The sequence below is a fragment of the Cibotium barometz genome, chromosome 31 (assembly GCF_041138505.1).
Source record: "Cibotium barometz isolate CiBa-2024 chromosome 31, ASM4113850v1, whole genome shotgun sequence".
Classification (NCBI taxonomy): domain Eukaryota; kingdom Viridiplantae; phylum Streptophyta; class Polypodiopsida; order Cyatheales; family Cibotiaceae; genus Cibotium; species Cibotium barometz.
In genome coordinates this window covers 49,500,290-49,502,856 of record NC_141076.1, presented here as the reverse complement: position 1 = coordinate 49,502,856, position 2,567 = coordinate 49,500,290, and the positions used below count along the sequence as shown (strand labels likewise).

At 38.4% G+C, this 2,567-nt stretch overlaps 1 protein-coding gene across 1 annotated transcript; it reads left to right on the top strand.

Moving 5' to 3' along the window:
• Nucleotides 1-303: 303 nt before the first annotated feature.
• LOC147620977 (uncharacterized) lies at nucleotides 304-1,023 on the top strand. Its single transcript, XM_086825495.1, has one exon. It carries the CDS (start codon nucleotides 316-318, stop codon nucleotides 1,021-1,023), a length of 708 nt encoding a protein of 235 aa, XP_086681621.1. The 5' UTR covers nucleotides 304-315.
• The last annotated feature ends 1,544 nt before the right edge of the window (nucleotides 1,024-2,567 follow it).

The window sequence follows — 2,567 nt, the reverse complement described above, 5'->3', positions numbered from 1 at the left end:
GCTGAATACGACATCACCAATGATGTATACACAAAGATTTTAGGTGTTTGCAGTGATTGGGTGTCAAAAAAGCTCACACGTGGGGCTGATGTAGGACCATTGCCAAATGGTGCAAAAGACATTGTGAACTTTCTTATTGTGAAGAAGCAAGATCCTCTTCATTCTTCTACTAGCTTACCTCGGCAAGTATATATTGTGGGGTGCAACCTTGAGGCATTCGATCTTATATACAATGTGTATAAAGATCCTATTACCATTGGTGTGGTTGTCCTAGAAGCAGCACATGGAGTTGGGGGCATTACATGGGATTCTCTCATGTTTGGAAAGGTGGTCTTCACATTGTTAAAAATGACATGTGAGCCTAAACAATTCATTTTGTTGTCATTTCTCAACCGCAAACAAATGGCAACTATGGAGGAGGCCCTTGAGAATCTTTCATGCAAGTACCATATGCAAGTTGGAAGTGTTGACTTCCTACCAATGGCCAAGAGTCTTGCTTTTGGGGCCATGGATTCATTTGTTGTGTTGACACTTGTGACCATGGAGAAAAGCTTCATCAATCTAGATCGATATGTTGGAAATTCCAACAAGCCATGCATTTTGGATAATGAATCCATTGAAGCCATTGACAAAGAAGGAAAGGATGGAGAGCTTGAAGAAGAACAAACTATTGCAAAGGCCATATTTAGAAAGAAAAAGAAGGTCATCAAGGCTACAATCAAGGCATTCAATGATGCACATGAGGTTGTATGTGATATATTCTTATGTGGTGTTGCATCAACGCTCGCATTGGAACATCACATGAAGACTATTGCAGTGGTGTGCAATAGTCAAGAGCAAAGAGAGATTGAAGCGGCATGTTGGAGAGCCCATGAGAGTGCCAACCCACCTACAAGTGCTCAAGAGGTTCCTCCCATTGGTGCTCTAGCTCTTGACCTACCACCGGAGGGTGTGGATGAATCAAGCCAAGACATAGCAAATATTATTATGAAAGAGAGGTTGAAGGCTACTTCAGGCGTTTGAACCTCTCTATCTCTAACTTTTGTCAATGAGAACACTATGGTGTAAGGTTGAACTTGTGTTTTGGAGGATGATTTCATGACATAACATTTCCTACATATTTTCTCATTTTGTGGTGCTATCTAAAGCAAGCCTTACAAGCCTATTTCTCTCAGTTTTGTGTTTATTATTTAAGAGTCCTTATTTCTAGAAATATTTTCATCATATTGTACCTAAAATTGGTTGCCGAAAGTTTGTGCTTCTGTATTAAAATACAAGTATGAAGTACATGATAATGTTGGAAGAAATATTTTCTTGTATGCCCCTTAAGCGATTCACATTGTGAAACAGCCCCTGTGCCAAAACAAAAACAGACGTTTCACGCGTTAAGCTTTCACATCTTAAGGTCTTACATAAAAAAAATAAAATCGGATGTTTCAGGCGTTAAGGTTTCATGCAAAAAAAAAATAGACATTTCACACGTTAAGGTTTCATGCCTTAAGTGGTTTACGTCGTGAACCGTACTTGCTGTTTCACATTGTGGAACAACCCCCGTGCAAAGTATATATATATACATATATATATATTTTGTAAAGACCTTAAAAACAGCCTTTATCCCACGGCTTTTAAAGACAAGGTGATTGATGAGTGCAACGAAAGAACTCTATTTAATTAAGCTAAAATAAAGTGAAACCATTAGAGATTTTATCCTTTAGATAAAAATCTTGGACTCACGATGTGAGCCATGGGAGAAACTAAATGATGCTCAATTAAAGAGATGTTTCATGATGGGCATAAAGAAAAACAACTTATATAATTTTATCATTATATCGAATTTGGACACATTTGACCAATGTTGTAAAGAAGCAATATGTTTAGATGACAACATAATGGAGGATGATCATGATGTGAGATGTCCCTCATCTAAACAAAGTGAAGCAATGGCTAAAGAAAAATTGATCTTGGATTTGTCATTCCCTAAATTCTACAAAGCCTTGCTTAAAAGCCTTGAATAAAAACACCCAATAGAGAATGAGCTTCCTCAAGAAAATTGATCTTGGATTTGTCATTCCCTAAATTCTACAAAGCCTTGCTTAAAAGCCTTGAATCAAAACACCCAATAGAGAATGAGCTTCCTCAAGAAAATAAATCCTTAATGCCTCTCACAGTGGTGGACCTAATGCCTTGTTTTCTTTGCCACCACTACCACCCCAATCCCTAATGTATGTACCCTAAGCCTGTCTTTCAATTCTGCTAACATTGCAAGGCTTTAGGTCATGACACATCGCAATTTTCTAATTTACCTATAGTTACCTCAAAACCTCCATCTCCTGTGACCCAAACAAACACAGTTCAAAGGGTCAAAACTGCTCAATAAACAGTTCAACAAACACTTCAGTGTTTCTATTGTCGTGGACCGCACAAGGTGGTAGAATGTAAAGTTTGGAATACTTCCATGCCCACAAACAATCACTGACACCTTGCAACCCATATGTGAACGATGTGGAATCGATCACACATTCCAAGATTGCCCAAGCGAGTTGCTTCACTACAACCTGCCTCACAAA

Coding starts and splice junctions, on each gene's coding strand:
- LOC147620977 (XM_086825495.1), top strand. CDS start 316: ATGTTTGGAAAGGTGGTCTTCACATTGTTAAAAATGACATGTGAGCCT.